General features: G+C 33.5%; 2 protein-coding genes across 3 annotated transcripts; one reads left to right on the top strand and one right to left on the bottom strand.

The window, feature by feature from the left end:
- Positions 1-1355: 1355 nt before the first annotated feature.
- LOC122606978 lies at positions 1356-17722 on the bottom strand. Of its 2 annotated transcripts, none has more exons than XM_043779890.1 (21): positions 17286-17722; positions 16208-16466; positions 13618-13723; positions 13343-13484; positions 12358-12622; positions 11126-11457; positions 10384-10430; positions 9336-9483; positions 8641-8827; positions 8314-8548; positions 6954-7415; positions 6269-6326; positions 5897-5984; positions 5579-5653; positions 4313-4396; positions 4048-4191; positions 3390-3471; positions 2676-2758; positions 2537-2591; positions 2019-2103; positions 1356-1644 (listed from the first exon to the last, which is right to left on the bottom strand). In XM_043779890.1, exons 1-20 carry the CDS (start codon positions 17563-17565, stop codon positions 2038-2040), a joined length of 3198 nt encoding a protein of 1065 aa, XP_043635825.1. In that variant the 5' UTR covers positions 17566-17722; the 3' UTR covers positions 1356-1644; positions 2019-2037. The 2 variants fall into 2 exon arrangements, with proteins under 2 accessions (XP_043635825.1, XP_043635826.1); XM_043779891.1 differs by lacking the exon at positions 17286-17722 and adding an exon at positions 14375-14482 and having other exon boundaries at positions 16208-16294.
- Positions 17723-21498: 3776 nt separating this feature from the next.
- Positions 21499-25059, top strand: LOC122607444 (heat stress transcription factor A-2b-like). The gene is made up of 2 exons (XM_043780417.1): positions 21499-21931; positions 24100-25059. The coding sequence occupies exons 1-2, from the start codon at positions 21602-21604 to the stop codon at positions 24799-24801; spliced, it is 1032 nt and encodes a 343-aa protein (XP_043636352.1). The 5' UTR covers positions 21499-21601; the 3' UTR covers positions 24802-25059.
- Positions 25060-25765: the final 706 nt, after the last annotated feature.

Here is a 25765-nt window from a genome sequence, read left to right as displayed (position 1 = left end):
CCACTTAGATCAATATCTCTATATCTTTATATCTATCTTTCATCACAACATATTATGCACGAGAGGAAACCACATCAAGATATTTGATGAACTTGGACTTCAATTACATGATAAAAAAAAAATTCATTAGTTTCGTTTTCACTTGTGTGTATGTATATATAAATCACAGCTCCTAGACAAATCCACTTATGTGTATGTATATATAAAGAAAAATTCATCACAAATCTAACAATCAAAAAGTGTTTTACAGCTCCTGAACACACATCTCTTCAATTAACACACGATTGTTACATGTTCATAGCCTTTTTATTTTGAAGTTCATGAACATAAATGAATGGGTGTTCACGAACCTCGTTCACGAACATATTATCTGTTCATGAACGGGAGCTGTGTTCATGTTCGTTCGTTAAACTAAACGAACGAACTTCCCGCCGAATAGTTCATGAACAATTCATGAACTTTTCGGTTCATTTACAGCCCTACTTATAAGGTCATGCAATTCTCAACAATGTAATGAGTTTCATTCGCTAGCCTTTCTAACTCTTCACTTGATTCTCCATATCTTGTTAATCTTGTTCTCATTCTCGGAGGTATTAGATCCTTTGTCCAACACCTGATAATGTATTTTTCTGGTATTTGTTTAATAGTGTTGGCCTTGAACATGCAAAATACATGTCTACATAAGAAGCCATAACGTTCAAATGTCTTGCAGCTAGATACAACGTTCAAATGTTTTGCAGCTACATACAACTCTTTGATCTTTTCTGTACGTATCAACTTAACAAGCAACACAACAAACAAATTACTCCCTCCGTCCCAATTTAAATATCACGTTGACTAACTTTGACCGTAAATAACTTTGTTTGTGTCATGTAACACTTGATATAAAATATATGAATGGATTGAGTTTTAATGTAATTTTCATTCATATAAGTTTCATCAACTACTAAATAGTACAAACAAAATTATTTACGGTCAAAGTTAGTCAACGTGACATTTAAATTGGGACGGAGGGAGTAATACACTTGATCCACTTTGTTATGTATAATTTGAAAACAGTATAATTTCAATAAAGAACATAATAAGATTACAAAAAATATCAACATAATAATGAAAGTCTTGGGCTTCATTTCAAGCATACCGTATGCGTGGTTCAAACTCCACATACTGCTCAATTAAATGTCACTATGATGTCTCAAATGCTAACTACTAACTTCAACTCACTATTAAAAAAACACAATTTTATTCGAGTGAAAGGATTCATATGAAGTAAAAACGTCAAAAAGACAATAATACGCCCAATTGATGCATCATCGCATTCAGATATAAGTATCCTATGCAATCGCTATGACAAGGGCCAAAAAAATCACTTCATTAATGTGAAATTTAAAACAATTTATACTTTCTTTTCCCGAATTCACTACACATTTCACTAGTAGCATTTCATGATCCATAGACATAAAGAAGGCTTGATATATAGATATACTGTATATATTGAATTATATACATGTAGAACCAGTGAAAAAGTAATTAAAGCTGTCGTCGGTTGTTATTTGTAAGTATTAATTGGCGCTACAAGTATTTACAATGTGGTTAGTTACTTGTACATATGCACTGAAAAATTTGCCTCTAAAAACCATGGACCTATAAACAAAAAACAAAGCATAGTTAATTACAAGTAGCCCGCCCTTATGACTGAACAGCAAAACCCTATTTAATACATTAATCGCATTGTGAAATTTAGAACATGTATTAATATTAAAACGAAAATGCCCATTTTGCAACTTTTGAGCCAGAAAATTTCCATAGAGGTGGCAAACTTAAAACATTAGATATGTAACACAAAATTGTCCAAAAATATATGTTTATAAGTTGGCAGATTCACATTAATACCGTTCATACCCTTAAGCGAATTTCTTTTTTACATAGGCATGAAAATATTCAAGGGGAACCCTTTTAACCACCTCACCCCCACCCATTCCGCCTATGCTAAAAGCAATGAAAGTGGAAAAGAGTACCTGTGGAGCATTGTGTATATCATTGGGTTGTATGATGTGTAAAATAAGGATGCCTCAGAGCATCATCAACAGTCAACCGATCCTCCTGCGGTTCAATTACAGTTATTAATGTGGTGAAGTGGTGACATCCAAAATACAAGAACATACGCAATTAGATACAAAAAACAGACATATAGAGAAAGTGAGAAACATACAATCATGTGTTCATACAAAGAATATATTAAATCAAACATAAATCAGGTCAAATATTTATAACAATTAGATAAGTTGGTCACATGATTTGGGAACAATATAATTACAGTAACAATTTAAATTTTTCAATAAAAATGATTTAGGAAGTTTTATGCATTAAAAATATGCATTTCATGACTTCCAACCTTTTTGACTCGTTCGTCCAACTAGACGTGTTCCCCTATTGGCAAAATACTTCATGTAACCAGTTTGAAACACAACCCAAATTGACCCATTAAGGAATTATGGGGCTCAAAAATCAAAAAACTTATATTTTGATAACTTACTGGATCCCAAACTAATAGTTGACGTACTAATCTCATAGCCCATACATTTGGAAACCTGCTTAGAACATAAACACAAAGTAAGCGGCCATGGTTATTGTATAGAAAGATAATACAATATGGTAGGTGGAACCAAACCAACCCTATTTTAAGAGGATCTCTGCTTTTGATCTGACTCAAAAAGAATTCCTCTGAGCATTTCCACGAAGCTGGTGAACCCGAGCACTAAGTCCAAAATGTAAAGCCTTAATTAGTACAAAACTTCATAAAACATGCCTCAAAACAAGAAGTGGCAATTTTGACCCATATACTTCTGAATCAGTTGATTTAGATTATGTTGGGTATAAAACACTTTATAAAATCACATATTTTATACAAAAAATGTTCCATGATACGACCTGCTTTAAACCATACCAAGAAATTTACCCATTTTAATCAAACCCGTCCATTCTGTCACCTCTAATCACATGTGAAATATTGGAAACTGTCAAGACACAGATATCACGTTCGGTTTACACCAAGCCATTCAGATTGTCAAAAAAATGTTCTATTTTTGACAGGAGTCGCAAGCACGACACTTACAATAACAAAAGATTGTGGTGGTGATAAGGCGATGTGTTACATTGATAGCATATTTTAAAACTAAATCTCGAAAAATGTCCTTGTCACTTTAGGATTGAAACTGAAATAAAATTTTATAAAGCTTTATTGACCTTTTCTTTCGGAGATTCATGTGGTAATAAGTTTTTGCAATTTTACTCCTGCCAAATTTTACTTGAAATTCGATAACAGAAGTAGAGAACCCCATGAACTAACGAACAGAATATGAAAGTTCAGGAATCAACAATCAACTAACCTTTCGATTATTCCCCCAAGTCAGAACATGTTTCGATGAACTCCCAGGAAGCAAAATGCATAATTCCATAAATGACCTTAGTCTGCGACCAGAAAAGAGGACCAACTACTGTCAATATTCAGAAGCAAGTGCAGACACGCATTATGTTTTCTATGGAGGTGACATTTCGAACCATCTATATTAGAACAGGTTGAACAGGTTGATTTGGATATGTTTTACCTCTTAACAGGTCAAATGTGTTAGCTAGAGCATTTAACCAAGAAAAAAACCATGTCAAATGGTCGAGCAGGTCAACCAAGTTAAAAGTCACCTTAAATGCATAAATCATTTTATATCACTGTATTGAATAATAGTTTAGATTATTATTGTGAATAAGAGGTTTTACTATCATACATAGCACATTAATAATATATAAACTTATAAGAAAGAGAATAAGAAACTTTGTTACCCAACCTGATCAATTACCCAACCCGCCCATTTACCATGCTTCATATAATGAACAAACACTTGCCATATTAGTTTTCAAGTGAGTCTATATTTGTGTCTTGTGGGCAAGTAGCCTGGAAAAAAAATTCACAGGCCATTATCTTTTGGTGAATACAAACCATCAAACTTTACAGTTATATTATATTATCAAAGTCGCTTTAGTAGGACTTACTTGTAAGCAAGCTCTTTCAATCCTTCATTCCAGCCTTCAAGGTGTTGATCCAAAAGAGCGCGTGTTCTGGCATTTATCTGGAAAACATTTGGTGATCCTATAATCAACTCTACGATCACGACACCAATACTCCACATATCATACCTATCAAATAGAATAATTGGGGAATTTAATTAAGCATGTGCCGTGCAGGAATTGGCAAATAGAAGACATTCATTACAATCTGCAATAAAGATTTTGAAATAGGAAGACATGAAAGACATACTTTGTAGTTATGCTTGCAGGCCCATGATACCAAGTAGCATTCAGAAAAGCTTCTGGTGGCATATACTCATAAGTTTGTTCATCCCTGATATAAACAAATAAATAACTAAAAATGATACACTTCTCTACTTCACTTTGTAAAACAAAAGATAACTTAACATGCATTTTAAGTTGAAAAATAAATACGGTATATCATATATGCAAGTCAAGTTAACCACAAAAAACACTTAATTGTCAATTTTGAATTATTTTGCTACATAAGTAATAATGTAAATACATAAACAAGATTATACATAAATGATATCTGAAGTAAATAGAGCGATTTAAGACAGTTGTAGGCATTAAAGAAACTTCAATTTCCAGCAGGTTTTTCTCCCTCATTCTCTTTTAAAATAAAATTTTGCACTAATCAATATCAAATTAACCATTAGGAGACAGTGCTAAAATATGTAGTTACAAAATTTATGAACTTAGAAAATTTTGGGAAGCAACCAGAACATCCACTTTACATGGTATAAATTGTTGGGTTAATCTTGATTTCGGGTCAAAAGTTTGGGTCACGTTTATTTCGTTTTATAAGTATTAGTCTAGTATATTATGTTATGAAATTGAGTTTCATGTTAGTGTTACAAGAAAGTGTCCTGTTTTAGCATGTGTCCAGGCTAGAGTCTTATTTAGTCAACTAGTCAAGTATGGTTATTTGCAAGTTATTAGGAGTTAGTTTATTTAGAATAGAAGTTCATGTACGTGGTGAGTGTTGCTGTAAATTAGGAGAACATGGGAGTACTTTGTTGGGCAGTTGTAGCTTACATGCCTATAAATGTAGCCACTATCCTAAAAATGAATGCAATGCAATATCCTTTGAGTCACAATTTTCTCTGTGTAAATTTCACTTTATATACTTTATATACATAAAGCACAAAACCAGAAAGCATACAAAGGGGCCTGAAACTATCATAAATGATATATTCCATCTACTGAAAATACATGAGAGAAAAACAAAAATATATAAACAAACCAAAAGGGATGCAGGCAGCAGTCTGACTCTCACAAACTTTGATTACTTTAAGATTAAAACACAACTAAAACCTACTTACCTACTCGACTTATGAACAATCAAAGAAATATAAAGGACAAGCAAAAGCAGTCAAGAAGATCTAAATTCTTAAAAGAAATCTTAAAATGAGAACTGGCGCAACTTCATAGCATCAAGTTTTTAAGTTAAAGCATTAAGATCACAATAGCAAAGAAAAAGAGTTAAAAATACCTAGAAGGTCCAGCAGATCCATATAAATGCTTTTTGGTGAATTCATCCATTGCACTACCAAAGTCAATGATGCGCCTGGCGAGTACAAGAAGGAATAATGATTTACAACAACTTACAGAGTGTCACAGAATAAGAATACAACAAATCTGCATGAAATTTGTAATGCACCTTCAGAAGTTAGCAACTACTAAACAAAAAATATATCTTGGTAAAAATAGTCACCGAGCCTTATCAAGTTATAAAAATAGAAATTTAACTATGACCATACACTATTGATATAATGGGACACCAAGGAAATATAAGTTACTCTGAAAATACATTTTAGTGGTATAAGTCTCATTTCCGCTTGGACTTCCTTTTAAACATCTACCAGACTCCTGATCTTCAAAGCAAACAATCATGTTCTCTAACAATTAAAAAGAAGGAAAAATTAAGTCAGAACATACATCAAAAGGAGCATAACTGATATCATATATATGTAATATAATAAACACAGTAGCTCCAAGATGCTAAATCATCAAAGCGCTAATTAGTAGTCATGTGAATACATATTGACCCTCAATTTTGGTTCCTTTTTTGTTATAATCATCTTTAGTGTCACCTAATATATAATGATAAAATAATTTGACTATAGATGAAGACAAGAAATACAAACTGAGTTGCACTTTTGCCCAAAAGAAAGAAATTTACCAGGTTTAATATCCCTGTGGGTGATATTACGGTCATGACAGGCCTTCACTGCCATTAACTAATGAAATAGGAAAAGTGTAGCAAGTTAGATTGGTCGATTATTTGGAACGCTAGAAACTGATTTAAGAAAACAATAATAACACGGAAACTGAAGCTTGCGAGAAGACAACTAAAGAGACTGTGTGAACTTTGAAGCTTCAACTGATGCATAGAGCACAAAACAAGCATCGAGCATAAAACTTCAAGTCACCTATTAATATAATCTTCTAATTAGCGTATAAGAACACTTTTTGGCCAAAACATTTACATACTCGTATATAATTATTAGTGCACTGTGCACTATATTCCTTTACTAACAATCAAAAAAGTTGTACTATTTCAATAACAATCTACAGTTCTTAAATAAACTTATTTAGGTGTTACACATTAAAGACACACTGAGGAACTTAGACCCATTTGACCCATTCCAAACCACAACCACTAGAATACTCGATCTCTCCATGCATGGGGTTAATTTAGACAATTCCAACCCATTTCACCCACTTCCTTTTAAACTAACTTTTTAAAATTTACCCTTTTGAACGGTAAACCTAGCCAGATTCGACCCATTCTCTAGTAAAGGGGTCAAAATTAGCACCTCCTAATAATAACGGGAAAAAGTTCTAGCAACAACCAGCAAACATACCAACTGCCAAATAAGATTCCGCATTTCCTCTTGGCCTGCTTCAGTCGTCTTCAACCATTGCCACCATTGTGATGGATGCAGTATACGTACTTGTTTGATGTGTTCATCATTTGTTGTGCCATCACTACTTCCCATGTCATCTGCTGTATACAAAAGCTTTGATAGTGATATACCTTCATGACGGAACACAAGCCATATTTCATTTAACCTTGACTCAAAAGACTCGATATATCTTGCAATATTCTTGAGGCCATCTTCATAAGCAACCCGTTGCTGTCTTTCCCTTCTACGGGATATATCTATTTCCAGCGATACTGATTTATCACTTGGCAAATTAGACGGGTATATGTATGATTCTTTTACTGATAATGAACCTCCCAAACATGCTGAAGCATTTAAGAATAGTTCACCAAAATATTTTTCTCGCAGACCACTTAAGTACACTGTGTTGCCCCTTTCAACCTGTTCCAGTTCATGAGATTTCAGTAATTGTGAAACCATAAAACTGTACACTAGAAAAAACAGAAAAAAAAAACGCAGAGAAGATAATTCAAATGGTATCCAAGATTACTTTGAACGTAATGTCAACCTACTGAATCAGTAAAAGTTGCTGACACAGCAACACTCTTATAAGTTCAGACTTTGATAATATTGAAACTGAGAATATACTACGTTTACATTACTCGGATTCTTGGAAATTAAAAAGAATACTATAACAGGAACCTTGTATCCAATTGTGGTACCGGGGCTAGGGTTCCCTCCATTACCTTTTTTTTTACTACTAACATGACCCGCTAAAAATATCAAGATATAATGGCCGGGGCACAAATACCAAGCCTTCAACTAGAGTCGTGTAAACTTATTTTTTCCATCCGATGATGTAAGTGCTACAAAAAATGAAAAAATAAAAAACAAGACCTGCTGAAGGCGAAGATGACAATATCTTGAATTACCAAACTTAGAATCAAACTTCTACCAAAACAAATATACCATAAAAACCATAACTTCTTTGTGAAGACAACTTTTGGTCACACAAACCATGCAATGACCAGAAACTTAGTTTTTCTAACCCTGCATATATATTTCTGAGTTCCTAATAGTAGAACCTAGTGACTTTTTGTGAAAATTAACCTTTATTACGCATATCAAACAACGTGTTTATAAAAAAAATCCCTTATTTAGCATAGAGCCAAGTAAAACCTTGCAGCCCAAGAAAATCATTCACCAACAAAGTAATTGCTATATTTCTGAAACTATATTTTTACATATACTAGAATAAGTGGGAAGAACTTTTTGCCAATTGTGTTATTTCTATCAAATGAAGAATATCTATATATCTAATAATATTTAACAGGGTTACCATTATACGCTTCAAAATGAAAATGTTATTACTGGCAGGACCAGAACCAACATCAGTTTGGACTGTCCGTCTTTGTGATGTTCCATCATCAGTGCCAAGATGTGAGGTATCAAATTGGAAAGTTTCGTTTTTCACGCTCCTATATGAATTATTAGTTTGTTGAAGATAACTCCAATGAAATGCCACCCAAACTTCTCCATATGATCCACGGTCAAATCTCTTTTTTAGTATATACCTATAAGCAAATAAGTATCAACTTCAAACTGCCAAAAGACTAGAAAAAACTATTAAAACCAGAATGGGGAAAAAGAAAAATTAAGTAGACACCTTGTGTTAGGAGTCGTGTGCTTATCAAATTCTTGGTTATGCTCGACACTTGGTACAGGGAGTGACTCCAAAAAACCCAGAAAACTTGCAAGACCTTCAGGATTAATACACTGTTCTCTATCTCCACTACTAGACCCCCCAAAGTGCATGCACATCATTTGGTCACGGTATAAATTTAAAGGCCCACCTGCATTTAAATAAGAAAATAGAAGTAACTTATAACTTGCACCGTTCAAGTTCAACTACAATATATATGCTAATGATAAGGGATGGCAACTCCACCCGCACTTACTAATGAAAGGGGCATATTAGGTTGTCTTATGTCAAATGGGTCAAACAGGTTGAGAGTCATCACAATTCCATATTTTAGAGAAATACTCTGGATAACTTCAATTCAGAAATATACATCATTATTATGTTTTTGCAATCGTTATTGACGTATTGACCCATGAGTTAATATATAATTAAACAAATCAACCAGTCTTTGGCTATTTGCCCGTCAGCCCAACCTAATCTGCTACGAACTTAAACAAAAAATACCAGTTAAACCAAAACACATTCCCGTTACACAACCGCCCGACCCATTTCCACATTAATTTATATGCCTCAGCCTGTGCATACAATGATATATCTCCATACATCATAAAAGAATAGAAATAAAGAGAAGTAAGGAATGTAAAATGAACTTGACTAACCATAAATATGATCAAATGTGCCAGGTAAGGCCTGTGGGGAGCCATATACAGAGTCCTGCTCATCCTTTGAAATCCAGAATGTGTAGTCATCCTCATTGAGGCTTTCGGATAGATAAAAAGATCCATAAGTATTGTGCTTCTGTTCAACCTGGTACAAAAGTAAGAAAGCCAACATCATAAACTCGACCAGCTCATTGTCACCAGATATAATACTTAACTCACTTGATAGATTCTCCAAAATATTATCTATTGCTGAATAATTTTCCAACATACACGGTTTACTATGATAACGGGAATGCAATATTCTAGCAGATTAACAGAAAACAGATAAAATGAGGACACTGAAACCTTTTTCTTTTCTTTAAGAACATTTGCTTCCATGGGAAAAAAAAAATGTAAGTCGGTCGGTCAATTATATTAGTAAATTGTTTTATGGATCCAAATTCAAATGACTTGTTCGTCGCACCAACTTTCTGTTGGGTGTTATTTTGGTATTATTCAAACTTTTATAACTGTTTTGTTTTTGGTTTAATGACTGCGTAAAGTTGGTGTATTTCATGAAAAGATTTATCTGGATTGGGATTTTAATGGGAGTAAAAATTGGGATTTAGTTGGGTTGTTTAGGTAGAGAAGAAATAAATTATTTTTTTTATTAAAGCGTTGACTTAGGTTGTGAGTGTGGATGACCTAAATAACTTATTTTTTATATAAAAAAGGTATTTCTATTTTTTAAAATTAATTTTAAATAACAAAATGTTAACTATAAAACATTTTTATTGATTAAAAAAATAGTTAGTGAGTTGTTAATGGGAGTGTAAAATTTGGTTTTACAGTAGTTGGGTTGTGTAAAAGTAAGAGAGAAATCAATTTTTTAATGAATAGTATTGGTGGGTTGGGTTTTAAATGGAGATGGCCTAAGAGGCCAGGAAAAGCAATTTTCAGTTCTCATTTATAAATATATCCAATCCTCAACCAAAAATACGGAAGTTAAAAAATAGATAATCATGAAAATGAAGAGGAAATAGAACCAACAAATGAATGACCCTACCAACAGACGCCCAAATTTATTGTTAGCTGGATCAGCTCTCTCTGAATCTACAAGTTCAAAATTGTTACCATCAATAAACAACAGTACTGAAGTAAACCAGAGTGGTATAAACAGCTGCGTGAAGTCATGACCAAAAATACCTTAAGTAGCAAAAACATGAGAGGTGAAACATAGAATATTTATATATGATAACCACATAGAATAGTCACACATATAGGTGGCAGCTTCGATCCACAAGATTTGTCTATATGAGTTGGTCAAAAGGAAAAAATAGCTTAAGGGCAAAGGGGTCAGAAATTGCCTAAAGTGTAGTTTCACTGTAAAAACTCCTAAAATTACATTCATGAAATCAGATTGTTCTATTACTAAATTTAATAATCATCTTTGTTACTAAACTTTAATTATCATATTTGACATGCTACTTATTTAGTTATTTACAATAAATATAAAATTTGGAAACAATTGTTTTGGGTCCAACCAAACCCGCTCATTTTGCCATCTCTACAATAATAGGACAAAGAAAATGGCAAATCCAATTACATTGTGTAACAAGTAGAGATAAGAATCTGTCATTGCACATAGAAGATTCGCAATTTATAGGTAAAACGCGTTTTTAGTGATGTGGAGCGACTAGATATACATTTCCATATTTCTGAGTTACAAAGAATAAACATTAATAATTTTAACTTGAACCAATGTCGGATCTTATATTGAAATATAAAATTGAAAAAAAAATAATTACCAGACTGTTCATCCACATAATTCTGCAGTCTGGCTTCTTCTGGTCGTTCATTTGGCAGAGTTTCTAATCCAAACGGAACTACAACAGCTGCTAAATTATCCATACTGCCTTTTTCAAGAGCAGTATCAACAATACAATCGGCCAATGAGTACGAACATGAAGAACTGTATTCTAATTCCAAAGGAGCATTACTATGCAGTTCCCAAAACAGGTCACAGACATCCTGTGGGCCCAGCTTTTCAAGAACCCCATCAGAAACAGCCACCAAATAAGTATCATTAACTGTCAGAGGTTGCCAATCTGTAACTTCAGGAACAGAGATAACTCCAAAACTGATGAGACACAGTAGGAGGTAAATTAACAATAGCCTTCTGACTAAAAGTAAAAAGACAAACTAAATACGGCTTCCAGTTTGAAAAAGAAGAGGACAACCATCAATTAGCTAGGTTGATCTAAAATCAACATGTTAATTATCAGATGAGCAAATAGCATAAATAGGTAACAAACTTTTGTTGGTTTTAAGCTTTTTGGTACCCAAGGCGCAGGGTGTACAAAAGGTGCTCGCTTTTTGGGCTTTTTTGTGATCCTAAGGACCTAAGCGCTAAAAGGCGTTAAAAAGCGTGAGCTTTTTGTACACAAGGGGAATTTTTTTTAGAAATAAGTAATTTTCTTTTTCTTACCTCTTCTTTCTCAACAAGATTGATCTCTTCTTCTTTTTCCTCAACGAGAGCATCAATCTTTTGAGAGTTTCTTTTCAAACACCAAATTTGATCAAAGCCGGACTTAAACTAGTATCTTACTGATGTCGTTTTGCTATTTAATGTGTTATAAATACTAAATAAATAATTTATAAATTTTTTTCATAAGCGTGCGCCTCGCATACGAAAAGCTCACCGCTTTTGCGCTTGGCGCTTCCGAAAAAGACCCTATCACTTTTGTGCACTTATCGCTTTTTAAAACCAAGCAGTGTCTGATAACTGTTCTGGGTGCCATTTTATTCTCACTCAAAGAAAAGCTTGAGTTTTTAATAGAAAATAATCCGTTCAGTTGTCATGTCATCATTTGGACGGTAACCAAGTCAGAGTACTAATAGCTATTAGGATTTATATTCACTATTCTTTTCAAATTTGGTTACCTTTATGAGTATTCGCATATGGTTACACAATAGAGAAACCAGACGAAATGTGGTTACCTTTTTATGCAAATTAAATTTGTTAAAATGCATACCTCACCTTTTAAAGGACAAATCGCCAATAGCACGTGAAACGGCCAAATGACCATTGATTCGGGACACACCACCCCACTCAAGGACGTGACCGCCAGCCGACTCTACTCGAGATCGTTCATCAACCCTGTCCGGATGGTGATCCTTGGTCAGTTCTTTGGCAGAGAAGTGGAATAAACCGTCAGCTGCTGCCAATTTGAAGTTTCCATAATCTTTCATGCGTACCGAAGCACCATCACGTCTTCTCTGTCTGTATAGTCTCAATAAAGTAGCTGCCATTTACAAGAACCATCAACTATTAGCCTTTCTGATTTCTTTATTTACAGCAAATTGCATAACAAGGTACCAAACTTTGGTCTGATGCCAATTAGTAACCATCTCTGTTTTCACACATAACAAACTTTCAAAAAAAACTCCTATAAAATACAAACCTTTAAACTTTGAATGAAAATTGATGCAAGATTATCTGACCGGGTACACAGTCAAAGATGAATTGGCAGCTGACATTTTATAACTTTGACTATGTTGATATTTTTTGGATCTCGCTATTTGTAGCCCTAAGGGCCATGTATATATATAATTTCGGGGCGCCATGTACAACTCTTTTTATTATGTGACAACAGATAACCAGTAACTAAAAATGATTGCTTTCAACAAACACTTTAGATGTTTGAGCCTTTCTGAGAGCTCAAATATAGACTTATAGAGTTACTCAGTATAGATATCGAACCAAAGTTTGTTACCTTTTCTTTGCAATTTTCTCTTTTGATAAAGTGCATAAACTGAATTTTCAAAGAGGATCAAAGGAGATCATATAACAATGTAACAGTACAAAAATTCAAAAGGAATTAAATACTAATGCAACGGTAAAACGTTAAATTTACCAACTAATCTAGTTGCGGTATAATCACATGCCTTTTCAAAATTGCTAAGGTCCCCCAATCAGACCTTCTCATAAATATAGTTTATTTTATACCAAGGTCCTTCCTAACCTTTAGCTTCGGGAGGAAACTGGAACATCTCAGAGCATAGGAAAGCCTTTGAGTCTCCAATGTTGGCAACTAGAATTTGACTATCTGCTATTAGTATAACAGTTGCGGTGGAACCAGACCCGAAGTTGTATCGAGAAGCCTCCTTTAGAAAGCAATTAATAAACCCTAATATCAACAATTTTGTATACACACACACACTCATATACTCGTATATATATATATATAGAGAGAGAGAGAGAAGATGAAGATTATAAAGAAAAGCAACTCCCACTCACCTTACAAAAAGCTACATCAATATCATCAATCGCCTTCAACAGAGATTCTTTCAGAATTTCCAAGTGGAAAGCTCCATTGAATATCGTTGACAAAGTAAACTTCATTCTGCAGATAAATGCCAAAACATTCTCATTATCCTAGTTTTTGATAATGGAATTGTTTATATGGGGCACATTAAGAAGTTACATTGCAATTAACAAATCCAACATGAGGGCATTGAGTGTTGTTAATGATTTTTTAAAAAAAAAAATTTAACTGTACCAAAGAACCCTAAAAGTAGAGATTTATTCACGATGGAGCCATCAATGTACCAAAGATGCCTCGTTTCAACATTTTATCTTAAAAATATTCTAAAGTTATGTGTAGCTGAATTTCCAAAATATGTCATGCACTTCTCTGAATTTGAAAGTTATGGCCCTAGTAAGTTTCAACACCAACGTATCCATTCATATAGAGATAACATCCATTACATAGTTTTGGTTCATTGAGCAGATACAGGCATACGGCAAAGCTAAACACATTGACGCCTAAACTGAACTCGACAAAACAGAATGCCACAAGTTCAATTAATATAGAAGTTTCCAACTTGTATGAGCATTCTACACTTGTACCCTTTAAAACAGTATTACAGCGCTATGCTAATTGCATGAGATTTAAATAGTCAAATTGATTACTCAAGGATAAACTTCTTGGTTCACAAAACAGGTATAACATTCAGCCTTCAAATTTTAACCAAAAGGCAACACAACAATATACCTTGTTGTCTGTCTAACTGGAAGTATAATGCCTAGCATGCCCATGTGTTAAACCCCCATGACTCACAATGTGTGTGCACCACACTCATGCCATGCTATCAATTCTTACCTACAAGTAGGCAAGAAAAACGAACACTTTATAAGTCGTTTTGTGATGAAAGGAAAAAAGATTTGAGCTAATAGCACCACTATTTGTGTTAGTATATGATCACGTAAAATGAACGTCTGTCCGGAAATGATTTAAGCCTACGGGGTCACACGAAATGACACGGTAACTCTATATTATTAATTAATATATTAAAGTAATATATTAATTAATTTGATCACTAAATGATTAATTTAAATAAGTTAAAGGGTTAATTGTATTTAAATTAATTAGAAGGTGGTTTAATTGTGAAATAAGTTAATTAGGGTAGGACTCTAATTGGACTAAAGGAGGGGGCCGGTTTTGAAGGCTCAAATTAGAGGCCTTAATTTGACTTGATCACCAAGTAATTATGCCCTAATATCTCCCTATAAATAGAGGCTTAAATCTAAGGGTTTAAGCATTCTATTCACACATTAACTCTCTCCTCTCCTCCTCTTCTTGGCTTCGGCCGAAACACCAAACAATAAAGGGTTTCGGGTTTTTGGTTGGTTCGACTTTAAGGGGTAGTAACAAAGGGTTGTTCGGTTCGTGATCAAGGTACTAGCATACGATATAAGAAGTGTCTAGTGTACGATCGTAGAGGGATTTAGTTCAAATCCTTTAAAGTTCTTCACTTTATTTATCTACATTATAAGGTAATCCTTAATCCTATTTCAAGGTCAATTAATTGATTACATGGTTTTCATTGCTTCCGTTGCGTACTCGTGAATAATGATATTTAGTTGTATATTCCAACAATTTGGACCGCTATAGTACCGCTATCAGTAATATAGAGCCAATAATAGCGGGATCACTATTTTGACCGCTATTATCACCGCTATTTTGTTGAAGGACCACTATAACCGCTATAGCACCACTATTGATAACATAGTTGTTGCTATAGGAAATTAACAATCTAACTAGTTCTTTTTTATTCCATAAGGTATATCACGTCCTGTAAAACTCAATCCAATTATCCCGAAAGAGTAGAATAAATTAACGCCTGAAAACCTATTAGACTTAAGTTTGAAAGTCAAATGGTTGCAAGTGGATACGGCTATAAGTACTACTTCAGGAATGTAGCATAACCAAATCTCAATGTTACATACATGTAGTAGTGTGTATTATACTATACAGATAGCATATGGGCCTCGCCAATAGTTAATGCCAAATTTACATGAATTACTACAACTTACAAGTTACAAGCATACAGGCCAAAGCCTCACCAACACCGTGCCATGTGATGTTTGTAGTCTCTAGAAGAAAATGTGCAATGAAGAGAATTGTAAGTGTGTGTGTGTGTGTGTGTGTGTGTATACTCACGTGCAAGAGAGATAGAGTAATTAAATCAAACTTCTTTTGTATCAAGAATAGCATAACCAAAAATGGTTGCTTCCAAGCAAACGTCTCTCCCCAAATTTTCTTACTTTTAAGTAGTAAGCAACATCACATGATGAAACTAGATCAAAACCCTATTTAATTATCTAAGCAAACATAACAATCTTATTAAACCAAAACCCTATTGATACCGTTACTTTATTTTTTTTTACATTTTGAACATCATAGAGTTAAATTTTCAAAAAACATGTCACCAAATAACAATTAAACCAGAATGCTACTCCTCCTAATGAGGCAATGTGCAGACCTAACAAATAGAAAAAGAGACATGTGTGTGTGTGTGTGTGTGTGTGAGAGAGAGAGAGAGACCTTCCAATATGCAGCACATAATCACCAAGTTTCTCATCCCACCCAAGCATTTGAGAAACACAATCATGTTCTCCCTTATTCGGTAACATTCCCGTTGATATTTTGGACAAAAAAGAAAACGTGGTATCAAGAAGAAAAAAAGTATGCAGTGTGAAATACTCCAATAACAGCTTTGAAGCCATCTCACTAGCTTCTGCACCATTATGTCCATCAAAAACTGCCACAATGCCAACCGAAGAATATCTAATGCCGCTTGAGCCTGCACCAATATGAAAAGTTAGCCATAAGAAACATGGTGTCGAGTAACAGATTGCGTCATTCCTACATATCAACTAGTGACTTGAAAGCACCAACATGTTTCCTAATAATGCCACTCCATGTAATCTTATACCGACTTGTATATTCTAGTAATACTAAATTTTGTTACTTTTTAAAAAAATTTATAAACATAATAACTCTGCATAATAAGAACTCAATTTCGGAAAAGACATAGTTCGCTAAGTAGACTGCTATGGAAATACAATACAGAAAGTAACAATTCAGGAATGTATCATAACATCACTTACTATCTACATATACACAAACAAAACTGAATACTAAACACGAAGCCCGATCTTATATGCAATATTTTTATGCATATACAGGGGCATGAGAACCAAAAAAAGCTCCACAACAACCATACATTCTCTTCGCGTCTATATCTATCTATCTATGTATCTATCTAAGTATCTATATAGATATATAGAGAAAAGTTAAATTATGGACTCCTTATTTTATGGACCATTAGGGACACTTCTCAATCATTCATTTTTCACCATCTCCGATCACCAGACCATCACCGTGATCCTAAAGGCGACCACCGTCACCACGACTTACACATGTACTTACACACGTGTAAGTTATACAACCACCATCACCACCACCATCATCTCTAACCACCATCATGATCATCCGGCAACGGCGACCACCATCACGACTGTAAGTTACAATTTACAAATGTGTAAGTTACATGTCCCTAATGGTCCTTAATTTTAGGAGTCCCTAATCTAACCCACCCCTATATATATATATATACTACCTGGAAAAGGTATACGGATATCCAGAGTACAAAAAGTACGATCTTCTAGAGACTTCCGTCTTCCTTGACGTGTCGCCGATTGACATCTACCGGATCCGGATCCGGATTCGGATCGGGATCCGGATAAGCTCCATCTAGGGCATTTCGGTGACTGGAATACAGCTGGAGCACCGCCTTCATTATACACCGCTAAACATGTTGATGATTCGCCGGCGATACGTGTAATTATGAAACAGATTATAAACCCTAATACAGATAAAATGTATTTATATTTGGTCATTAACTATTGTGTAGTTTAATTAATTAACTAATAGTTAATGATTAATCAAGTTAGAGGTGATTGTGAATTATGATAGTGTGATTAATGATTGAAGAAATTTGGCGGTGATTGAATTTCATTATCTGCCGGTTGTTTGGAGTAACGGTTGTTTAACGGCGGTTTGGAATTTATCTTTTGTTTTTTATTTCATTTTCTAAGTTTATTTTTTAGGCCTTGTCAATAAGGCAACAGCAACGGAAACCGTACCCAATCCTAGCAGGGAGGTATAATGTAGACAGACCTTATCCTTACATAAAATAGAGAGGTTGCTTTCAGATCCAACGAAGTGGAAGGGACCTCCGGCCCAAAGAGTGTAAAAAATATGGTTAGATCCACCGGAGTGGAAGCTTTAACTGAATGGAAATAATCTTGATCTCAAACTCTCAATTTCAAATACACGATCTGAATCTCGAAATCATAGGCTCAATCTCCGATCCAAGATCCATGAGAAAGAGTCGTTAGAGTTGAGAGAGCAGAGGGTGAAGAGAGAGAGAGAGCAGAGAGAGAAACCCCATCCACAAGCCTTGTCAATAAGAAATTCGTATTATACGTTCTGTACTATTACTTCAGTGGCTCAGTGCCACATTATTTTTCACTTCCAGAACCTCACCCTAACGATAATACTCTCATCTTACCAAATTCTCAACTCCTTTATCATCGCCACATCATAATAATTTAGTATAACAAAAATCTAATAAAAATAACATTATATTGCATTAAAAAAAACATTACAAGACATAAAAAAAATACAATCACATAAAAAAACAAGAAAATAAAAAAAAATACAACCTAAAAAAGCAAACGAAGCTAGCTCAACTAGCAGATGCATCCCTGATTTTTCTCACGAGGCTTGGGTTCGACTCTTAAGAGTGACAAGTTTGTGGGTTTTTTCCCTGAATCGCCTGTAACGGCTTATGATTTACATCTCGTAGTCTAAAGTACGTGCAGAGCTTCACCATTATACGGTGAGGTGTTCCCTAATGTCGAATACCGAGTAACGGTTTAAAAAAAAAACTAAAATGAAAAACACTAACATTATCAATAGAAAAAAAAACAACAATACATTATTTTTAAAAACATAACTACTCATCGTTATTGACGTCATCGTAGTCGTCGTTGTTGCCACTGTTAAGCTTTATTGTTAAACTATCCAACTCCATAAGGTGACTAATTCATGTGATTTCAAAGTAGCATTTGGGATTAGCGGCATGGAATGGGAGTTACATTGATGAAGAGGGAATTTTTAGAAGGGGTTGATTTATTCGATTGAGCCATCAAACCGATTAAAGTCGACCAAGCTTCGTCGGTAAAGTTTGAAACATATGGATTGCTTTCGGTTGTTTGGGTTGTTTGTGTCGTTTAGCGAAGACATGATAGTGTTTTTTAAAGAATGAAGAAAGTACTTAAAGAAAAGAGAGTGAAGAAAGTAAATATGGTGTCAATGTTTAGTATATTGTGTATATGTATATACAGGTAAGTTAGTTGGAAAAAGAAAAAAAAAACCTAGATTCCTCTGGTCCCACCATCGCTCAAATTCTCATGTTATGTGGAGAATGGTCGGCCAGAATGTCGACGAGAACAACTCAGACACATTAGAATTTTGAGAACTCGATTGAGAACATGAGACGAGAATTTAAAGGTGTCAATAAAAACGCGAGAACATGAGAATTTGAACCGAGAATTCCATTGTTGATACCGGTCTTAGAGCTCCCAATGCCTTGACTTGGACCCTTGGATAGTATGAGGATGTACCTTGAATTTATCTAGATTTTCACTTCTAATTTCCAAGTCAAAATGGTTGGGTGATTCGAAAGAGACGGTTGTTAAGAACTTAAAAGAGGTAGGATAAACAATAGCTAAAAAGGTTTTAAAAAATGGTTGTATGTAACCAAATAGACAAGCATGTAAATCAAATATTCTATTTTTTAAAAATAACCTGAATATAAAAACCTCATATGTTTATATCTTAAATTTACACCAGATAAACAAATAAATTGCATATTATTATACTATGGATTGGATTAAATAACTTATGGACAAGTTCACACAGTAAAATACAATGGAAAATGATTAATCAACCTAACTCATATACCTAAAAATCAACTTGAAACCTTAAAAATTTGACATGTGGATTCCACTAATTCTATTTCCTAATCTTGCCCCCTGATTTTTTCACATGTCATCATCTTACTATTAGATATATCTTTAAACACACTAATTAGATTGATTTTTATCATTATCCAAATATAATATGACAATTTGTTTTCTACTAATTCAATAAAAATGGAAACAAATATGAAACTATATGAATCAAAAATCGAGAAAAAAAAAGGGAGAAATTACACTTTTGGTCCCTGAACTTGACATGTTTTTCACTTTTAGTCACTAAACTTCAAAAATTGCAAATTATACACTGAACTTGTCACTTTTTTTCACTTTTGGTCACATCGCCCAGTTTCGTTAGTTTTGCTCCATTAAGTTGCCCAGATTCGTTAACTTTTTTTTCACTTTTCATCCTTCCCATTATTGTATAACTAAAATCGATAATTGACAAACTTCAGTGATGAAAAGTGTAATTTACCTAATTTTTTTTATATATACCTTATTCGTCCAATTTTAAATATTATTATTTTGATTTTTTCTTAGTATATTTTTACTTTTAACTTTGACTCCCAAACATTTTTATTTGTAATATATAATAGTTGGTGTAAATTAAATCAATGAAAAGTATATTTAAAAATTAGTTCATTATTATATGTTTATAACAAATTTATATAACATAGACAAAAATATTTACGGTTAAATCATAAAGCGTTATAGATTATCAGAAAAACCTACAACTCATTACTTCAGATAAACATTACAATATCATTTTTTTATTTTCGTTTATTAATAGTTAATAAAACGAATTAAGAAAAACTATATAAGTTTATATAACACACAAAAAAAATTACGGTTAAAGTAGACATAAGAAGACTCAAAATTCAAACATAGTCACTAAATAAATCTATCTTTATAAATGAAAATTTCAATAACAATTATTTCATCGTCGTTTTAAAAAAAAACAATTATTTCATCTAATCAAACTATTATATAACCAATAGATAGTAAACTGTAAATATAAAAAATTTGTTTCAAAACATAATAAATGAATATGTATTTTCACTAATCGGCCAAAACAATATATAAGACCTGAAGTTGGACCGATTATCGATTTTAGTTATGGAATAATGGGAAGTACGAAAAGTGAAAAAAAATTAACGAATCTGGACAAGTTAACGGAGAAAAACTAACAAAGTTGACGCAGTGACCAAAAGTGAAAAAATATGTCAAGTTCAGTGTATAATTTGCAATTTTTGAAGTTTAGTGACTAAAAGTGAAAAACGTGTCAAGTTCAAGGACCAAAAGTGTAATTTTTCCAAAAAAAAAAAAAATTGAAGAAAGTTCGCAATGGTGTCTAGAATCTTCCTCTTTGGTCAGAAAACACTAACTTGTTTTTTAATCCTTACCCCAACACCATGTCATATTTTATAGAACCACCACCAACTTGTCAAAGAAACTTTCCTAAAGGAGAAAGCCTGTCACTCATACAACAAAGATATAGCTTGGCGGCACTTGTGATAATGTTTCCTCAAATGTCAATCTTTGTACTTCAAATTCCATCTTTTCATCTCTTTACACAAATCATCCCACAAATCCCAATTTTTAAGCTAAACTCTCTCTTTCTTTCATGTAATCCATTAGTTTGACTTTTTTTTTTTGTCATGATATTTTCTTGATTTTTTTTTCTTGAGTTTTTTGATCACTCATGTTAAAAATTAAACAAGCATATTTGAAGTTACAAGTAAAAAAAAAAAACTAACTCTTCAAAAACAATACTTACATGTAATTTAATTAAATTTTTCTAGCTAGATCTTGGGTTTTTTTTATATAGATTTACATCAAGATTTGGATAACACACTTAAGATTTTTGATAAATTAATTATATATTTTGGTTATGAATCCTTTGTTTTCGGTTGTTAAAGAAGAAGAATATCAATCAGCCGGATCAAGTGCTAATGATGGTGGCAGTAGATCGTCGGGAAAACAAACGGCGGTGGTGCAACCGCCACAGCCAATGGAGGGTCTTAATGATTCTGGGCCACCTCCATTTTTAACTAAAGTATATGATATGGTGGATGATGAATCTATTGATCACATTTTGTCTTGGACTAAAGAAGGTCAAAGCTTTGTTGTTTGGGATCCACATGCTTTTTCTACAAGTCTCCTCCCAAGATATTTCAAGCACAATAATTTTTCTAGCTTTATTAGGCAACTCAACACATATGTAAGTTTCTCATATTATATCTATCTATCTATCTATCTCTTTATATATATATATATATATATACACACACAAGAGCATGTACCTGCACAATATAGTAAATGATTGTGTAAAATAAATTTTATTGTTAAAAAAATCACAGAAGAGTAAATTACATGATGAATATAATTGAAATTGGATGTTGAATTGGTAAGAAGAGGTACAATTGTATTTTGCATATCTAAAATTTATGTGATTTGTTATACTTCTATAATATTGTATGTAAAGTTAAGGATTATTAGCTCTAATTAACTAAAATTTAACTTATAAAGTTTGTGTATTGTCAAACTCTACTACTAGATATGTATATATGTGTTGTTTGTATGTATGTCTTAGCTTTTTGGTGAGTTGAAATTGCTATACAATTGGCTTGACTTGAATGAGCATGGTCCAACCATCTAACCACGAGAAAAGAAACGTACTAGGGTAAGGTAATTTATAGTACTAGGAAGTTTTTTTTTAGGATATAGTGTACATATTAATTATCTAACAAGAGGTGACCACGAATTACTTTTGTGCGAAAAATATTTAGTCTCCACACATTCACAAATTTGTAACGTATGTGACTCGAACAAACAATCTAATCTCTTAATATATAGTTGGACTACCGCCGATTGTGCTAGAGAAAAGACCCTTTGGTATGCGGTATGCCACTTAAGAAATGAACCAGTGAAATCAAACATGGGGCAGCTCCTTTGGAGTGACTGGTTTAGTGTTCTACTACGTTGGCAAACCTTCGTTAAATAAATTTTAGCAAAAGTATGGTCATTTTATAAATTCTGTGTGCATCCTTGATAGATTCTAACTCTTCTACTGTTATATTCAAAGATGTTTGTACGCCTAAATAAGATTAGTTTTAATTGAGTTGGTAGTAGAAATTGTTCATTCATATAATTACTATTTATGCGATTTAACATATATATTATTGCTGTTAGTACGCTGTATGCGTGTTTAGGAGAATACAGATGGAATTGGTTCTTCAGGTTTCATGATGCTTCTCTTTTCATGTGAAGTTGCTGCTTGATATATTTGGTATTCTTGATGCTCATTTGATAATACATAAAACTGGATCATTCAACAAAATATTTGTAGTTGTACTCATTTAAGAATCATCATTTGTTTTACACTTCTTTGCCTTAACCTTTCATATTCGTAGCTATAGATTTCGTTTTTGGCATTCCTTCAAATTCTGCTTAAGGTTGGAGAACTTTGAACATTTTATTTTGTAAAATTGGTTGATTAAGAAAGCCCGTGAACTAATATAAGTGAATAGAAGCTACATTGTAATGGTTAGACAGGGTTGCTAACATAATGACTTGTAACGGAAGCCTGCTAGATGAATTCAACCAAACCATATAAAAACTTAAGTTAACAAGAGGGTACATATGGCATTTCTGAATCTTTTTTAAGGCATACATATAGGTTATTTGCAAAGGACATTTCCATTTCTCGCAACTTTAGAAATGAAAAAAACTTGAAATTCAAAATCATTCCTAAAATATTCGAATTTATCTATCTAAGATAACAGCTGGTTGACTTATTACTTATATCATGGGATCCATACCCTTGAGTCCTTGACATTCTAATTGGAATTAAAAAGTTTGCAAAGTTCATTATAGCTTTGTAAACCGGGAACCTCAATGATAATTTTGGCTTTAACGATCAGCGAAAGTAAAGTGGTAGCTGCTTTGGATATGCATATGACTCATCAAGACCTTTCCGGTTACCAGTCGTTGGCTCTATAAGTCGACTTGGGTCAAAAGTAACGTTCTTCGAAGTATATGAACCGTTTTCCTTGTTTACATTTCCTTTCAATGACTTTGTTGCCTTAAGCTGGTATATATTTTGTTTGTATTTTGTGACTCTTTATATGTACAAAATGGGTAAGAAAATCTTTCTGGGTGAACTCTACCCATTCTAACATGTACTAAAACAATGTTTTAGTTTTTAACCTCAATCTATATGAACTATTATCCAGTTCATCCATTTTAGTACCTTCAAGTTATTAGAAGTCAGAATTCCGTATGTTATGCTTAATATTACTAATGTTATTTGATGTAATTCTTAGTTGAAGCTCATACTTTTGTGGTTAAAACACTTTAGTTTCAAGACATTCCGGTTTTTGCATGCAGGGTTTTCGAAAGATTGATCCTGACATATGGGAATTCGCCAACGAATCATTCTTAAAGGGCCAAAGGCACGTATTGAAAAACATCAAAAGAAGAAAAGCATCTGCACATCCTCCTCCACAACAGCAAGCCCAAAACCCGTGTGTTGAGGTCGGAGGATTCGGAGTTGGTGGTGAAGTGGAACGTCTACAACGTGATAAACACATTCTTATGGCAGAATTGGTGAAGCTTAGACAACAGCATCAAAACACCCGGGCCCAACTTCAGGAAATGGAGCTTAGACTAGAAGGGTCAGAAATGAAGCAGCAGAAGATGATGTGTTTCTTGGCAAAAGCTCTGCAAAATCCTGAATTTGTTCAAAAGCTTGCACGGCATGGTAAAACAAAGGAACTTGAAGGAATGATCAAGAAAAGAAGTCGACCCGCGATTGATCAAGGGTTATCATATAGAAATGATGAAGAGCTTCGGAATCTTGTGGGGTTTCAAGTATCAGAACTCGAAGAACTTGCATTAGAAATGCAAGGTATTGGTAGATCCAAAAGAAATCAAGAGGATGAAGTCAAAGAAGTCTTTGAATCTTATGGAGGGGATAAAGAATTTGATGAGGAATTCTTGGAAGAGTTATTTGATGGACAATTTTACATCACTGGAAGCGAAGGTGGCGAGGCTGATAGGATGGATTTCTTGACCTCAAGTGGAAAGTGAAAAAATCGACATGTCCCCTTTACTAAAAGTTCAAAACACATCAGGAATCAGTTTCTTTATCTCCACTGTTAATTAACTTGTCTATTCTTGATCTTTGTAGTTAGGTACGTTGAATGATGATGATGATGATGATCAAGATATGAATCTGTGATGTTCATGGACAAATGTTCGTTGCATTGTGGATGATCCTGATGTTATTTGCTTTGTTGATTTCTGTCTAACTTGGTAAAACGTGGTTCTTATGAATCACTTTGGGTTCTTGACTTAGTATTTTTCTATTTAGGTTGTTTAAATTCGTTGTGTTTGATCCTTTACTATATCTTTCTTTCCTGATAGATTGGAGCTTTTCCCAGAAGGAATAACACACAAGATTCTTGGCTGCAATTTGAGACTCATTTTAACCTTTAGTATTCACTTAATCATTTTTGGGGTTGAATGCATCTCAAGTTATAGTTTATGCTTTTAAAAAAAGAAAGGTTCTTGTCACATGCTTATTGGTTAATTTGGTAGTTTCCCAAAGGGTGTTGCGGAATGGCGTTTTGGTCTCTACAGTAGACAGTAAAATCAGTTTACTACTGAAATTGTGATTGATTTTGTTATTGCCATAAGCCATAGGTACCGAAGATGTTCAGAACATTCTATGATTTAAGGTTGGAACAAGACTCGGTCTATGAGTTGTTTTTAAAACATGGTATATAAATACGAGAGAAAGTATCCGCGTGTTGCGACGGTAAGATGTTGGGGTGATATGTCATAGAGTGTGATAAGTCATAGGAGGTGATATGTCATAAATAATGAAAGAACATGAAATTTTAAGAACACCTCTTTATAATTTTTATAAATTTTCGATGTACGATTTTTAAGATAAAAGATTTTGGATGAATTAGAGGATTAAAATAATTTATGGAGAAAAGAAAAAACGAGTGATTGAGATTTGAAGAGAAAGAGGAAAATTAATAGTTGA

Source organism: Erigeron canadensis, chromosome 7, assembly GCF_010389155.1.
Source record: "Erigeron canadensis isolate Cc75 chromosome 7, C_canadensis_v1, whole genome shotgun sequence".
Taxonomy (NCBI): domain Eukaryota; kingdom Viridiplantae; phylum Streptophyta; class Magnoliopsida; order Asterales; family Asteraceae; genus Erigeron; species Erigeron canadensis.
Note: the sequence above shows the minus strand (reverse complement) of the source record. Positions and strands in the feature narration are given on the sequence as shown.

Bases quoted from the DNA above. Each gene is read 5' to 3' on its own strand.
- LOC122606978 (XM_043779890.1), bottom strand. From the start codon at position 17,565: ATGACCAAATATAAATACATTTTATCTGTATTAGGGTTTATAATCTGT. The intron at 13,724-16,207 runs GTCTCTCTCTCT...ATTTATCTGCAG, and splicing joins TATGTGCTGCATATTGGAAG to AATGAAGTTTACTTTGTCAA. The intron at 10,431-11,125 runs GTAATTATTTTT...TTGAACTTGTAG, and splicing joins TTATGTGGATGAACAGTCTG to ATTCAGAGAGAGCTGATCCA.
- LOC122607444 (XM_043780417.1), top strand. From the start codon at position 21,602: ATGAATCCTTTGTTTTCGGTTGTTAAAGAAGAAGAATATCAATCAGCC. The intron at 21,932-24,099 runs GTAAGTTTCTCA...TTTTGCATGCAG, and splicing joins TTAGGCAACTCAACACATAT to GGTTTTCGAAAGATTGATCC.